Below are 3,780 nucleotides of genomic sequence, written 5' to 3' on the forward strand. Positions count from 1 at the left end.
ATTGGATCAGTGTAATTTACATGAAAGAAGACATTCTAACTCGTGCAAGAAAAATTCCATTTAAAAACGCGTTGAATTAGAAGTGACATGAAATCCCTTTATAATTAGAATCACCTTAGAAGTCATTTTGATAGAGGAAACATTAATACTAAGCATGTCAACCGAAAACTGAGATATAATCTTAAAATTGAATCTACAGAATCCAGAAGGGGTTATAGTCCTACTAGGTTACAGATCCTTCTTCTTCTTTTGGGTATATATGCACACGTATTTTGAGTTTCTACTACCTGTTAGCTGATAATCCTACTACAAATCGGAAGTTCTTAACCAGGTTAAAACCATCTATTTTCCTACAAAAACTATCATGTCACGTTCACCCACAATGGAGAATTCAAGATAGTTGAGCTGAGCAAGGAAAAGAACATAGATCAGAAACATGATTTGGAATAGAGGAGAAACCATCGGAAGAGGAGGGTTTGGCCTGGTTTCTATAGCCAATGTACTCCAACAGAATGGCGATCGGTTTCCACAAGTTATCGCTGTCAAAACTGCAAAAGTTTCTGCATCAGACTCGCTCGTTAGAGAGAAGAAGTTGCTTGATATATTCAATGGCTGTCCATCTATCCTTCACTGTTATGGGGATGACGTTACCACGGAAGAAGGCGATGAACTATACAACATACTGCTCGAATATGCTGCCGGAGGATGTCTAGCAGATCGGACTATGGGAAAAGGCTTGCCGGAGAACATTGTGAGACAGCACACAAAATCCATGCTTATCGCCTTGAGTCATGTTCATAGGCTTGGGTACGTTCATTGTGATGTAAAACCACACAATGTATTGCTAGTATCTGATTCTTTACCTTCAAGAAAGAAGGGGGTCAGAGAAATCGCTAAGTTGGCCGACTTCGGGAGTGCAAAGAAGATCAAAGATGACGAAGATAATAAGGAATTCAGGGGTACTGTCCTATATGCGACTCCGGAGTCCATTATCCATCAAGAATACCTGCCAGAGTCGGATATTTGGGCGTTAGGATGCACCGTGTTGCATATGATTACAGGAAAATCACCTTGGAAAGTCGAGAAAGAACACAAGGCAGAGGACGTTTTATTCAAGATTGGTTGCAGTGAAGAACTGCCCAAGATTCCGAGTAAGGCTTCCAAAGACGCCAAGGATTTTCTGAGTAAATGCTTAATCAAGAATCCGAAGGCGAGATGGACGGCCGATAAGCTATTATCTCACCCTTTTGTAGGTGCACAGAAGCATCATTTTTCCGAGTTATTTCATGGTTGTTTGTCGGTACGTCATTTACACAACCGTGTCCATGTACGTTGAGTTCAGGATTAGTTTTGAGATACTAAACATCACAGGTTGTATAGATTTAGGAAACAATTGTGTTGTATAAAAAAAATTTTGGATTCTTCGCAAAAGAGATTTATCAAAATTGGATTAGAAAAAGGAAAAATGTATTGCATTTTGAGTGGAATACTCTGTAATCCAATTCGGTAGCTCAGTTTCTTTATAACCATTTAGAATTCTTTTCCCTTTTTTTCTGGTTTTGTGCGTGTTTGGAATACAAGTGGGATTAAATGGTTATTCTTGTTTTCATTTTTGGTTAGAACTGATGTGCAGTGAAGCCTTTCCGAAATTGTGCTTTATATTTAACTTGAAGAATCTGGGGCAGTTGTGGTGGTTTGGGTGGATTGGCTAGGGGGAAAGAATGGCTGGAGAAGATTACCTATTTGTAATTTTTGAAAAGATTTGGGTTCTTGTCTCAAATTTGCATTTACATTTTTTTTATATATAAATATATTTAGCTGCTTGCCTTGTCTTTTTGTTTTTATTTAAAGTGGGAGCAAATTCGTGATTTTACGTGGCCAAATGATATAGGGATGAATTTTACTGCATTTACGAAATGTTGAGAATGTTTGGTGTCCAAAAAGGTTGAGGTTATAATAGTAACATTTCGGAATGGAGGTGGACGAAAAGTTCGAATAATCCAATTAGTAAATGTGTAATGCAAATATTTCCCCTTCAAGACCCTTAATTAATGAATCAACTTAAATTTCAATTTAACTCATGAAGTTTGTTGTGATAGTATCATTATTAGCTCATGTTTGGTTTACATTTTCTAGAACTTATTTTCGTTCAAACTTATTTTTAATAGATTATACATTTAATAAGATCCACAACTTTTATTAACTTTACAATCACATATGTTTATCAAAAAAGAAAAAATAAAAAATAATTTAATTTTTTTGGCTAAACTAAATAGTGTTTAGTCAATTGCTTATGCTTTATTTTTAATTAGAAAAATGTGTTTTCCTATTTACGATTTTACCCTTCTAAGGTTTGGAAAAGTACACTTCATTATGAAACTAATTGCCATTTGAATGGTCCACGCTAGGGATGGCAATCAGGCTCGTCGGCTTGAACCGCCCGTGGCTCAGCTCGGGAAAAGTTTGAGCCGGCTCTATTCGGCTCAGAGCGCCGTAGACCCAAGCCCCATTTTTACATTTTCAATTTAAGCGAAAAGTTAATAAATGAGTGGAAAAGTTCGAAAATAATTATACCTTTTCAATTTTACATTTTTATTGAAAGTCGAATTCATATCATTGAATAACTCACAAGATAACATCATATAATTATAGCCAAAATGTGAAACATTCACATAACGTGGTAAAATATCATCTCAAGTCATGATATGAACATAAGCTGGTAATCATGTTATAATCTCATCACATCAAATGTACCGAAAAATCGTCAAAAAATGTACCCTCCAACTAAAATATGTAATCCCTCGGGCTAAGAACTTTTGCCACGGCCTTTGGCCCCTTTCGTGAACGAAAGCCAATCTCAAGATCTCTGGTAATCAATCATGGAACACGGCGAAGGCCCCTCTGTAAACTATATGTACACTATCAAGACCAATATCAGGTTAATACCCTTCCGTGTATGATAGAACACGACCAAGGGCCCTCTGTAAATTAGAAGATATATATAATCATGAGTACTTTTTTGGCCGATCTCAATATTACATGTCTCACATACCAAACAAATCTCAATATCACATATCTTACATACCAAGTCAAATGTGCAATAATTGCACATACCTTGATAATATACTTAATTTATAAATATTTTAAAAATATTTATATTTTTTCACTCACTGAACTATGTTCGCCAAATTCAACTCGATTGGTAAGATGTCTCAATATCCGTATCACAGCATAAAATATGATATAATTTTTAAATTAACAATTAACTATTTTAAGTAATCTCAATAATTAAATAAGCGATATCCAAATTTAATCATTTCACATTTAAGCGATTTCTAAAATCTCTTTAATCACTAAAATTAGTTTTTCTTTCATTTTACTCAATTTCATAGCTTATTAAATTTAACCCCTTCAATAAATTTAATTTAATCTAACAATCTAACTATAAAATTAAACATAGCTTGACAATAAGTAATTTTTTACTTACTTTTCAAAATTAAGAAATTCAAGCCTAATACTAAAAACCACTTATTTTCCAACAATTTAGCAAAACTTTTCTATATCTTTTTCTTTCTTCCTCTTCTCTTATTTTTCTTCCTCTTTTTTATTCATCTTTTTCTCTTTGCTTCGGTTCCTCCGTGTGTATTTGTGTGTTTTTTGAAATGGATTCGGCCCCAAATGGATTGATATACAACAATCAATCCACCGCCTAATTATTTTATCATTATTTTTATTTTTATTTTTTATGGTTTGACGTCTTTGACCCTTTTTTTTTTTTTT

The 3,780-nt window shown here is 34.2% G+C and overlaps 1 protein-coding gene across 1 annotated transcript; it reads left to right on the forward strand.

Annotated features, from left to right (window-relative positions):
- The first annotated feature begins 307 nt into the window (after positions 1-307).
- On the forward strand, positions 308-1,597 carry LOC111378402 (mitogen-activated protein kinase kinase kinase 17-like). Its single transcript, XM_023001596.1, has one exon. The coding sequence runs from the start codon at positions 437-439 to the stop codon at positions 1,334-1,336; it is 900 nt and encodes a 299-aa protein (XP_022857364.1). The 5' UTR covers positions 308-436; the 3' UTR covers positions 1,337-1,597.
- Positions 1,598-3,780: the final 2,183 nt, after the last annotated feature.

This window comes from Olea europaea, unplaced genomic scaffold (assembly GCF_002742605.1).
Source record: "Olea europaea var. sylvestris unplaced genomic scaffold, O_europaea_v1 scaffold1812, whole genome shotgun sequence".
Taxonomy (NCBI): domain Eukaryota; kingdom Viridiplantae; phylum Streptophyta; class Magnoliopsida; order Lamiales; family Oleaceae; genus Olea; species Olea europaea.

What these genes read in the sequence shown, in the direction of transcription:
- LOC111378402 (XM_023001596.1), top strand. Translation starts at nt 437, where the DNA reads ATGATTTGGAATAGAGGAGAAACCATCGGAAGAGGAGGGTTTGGCCTG.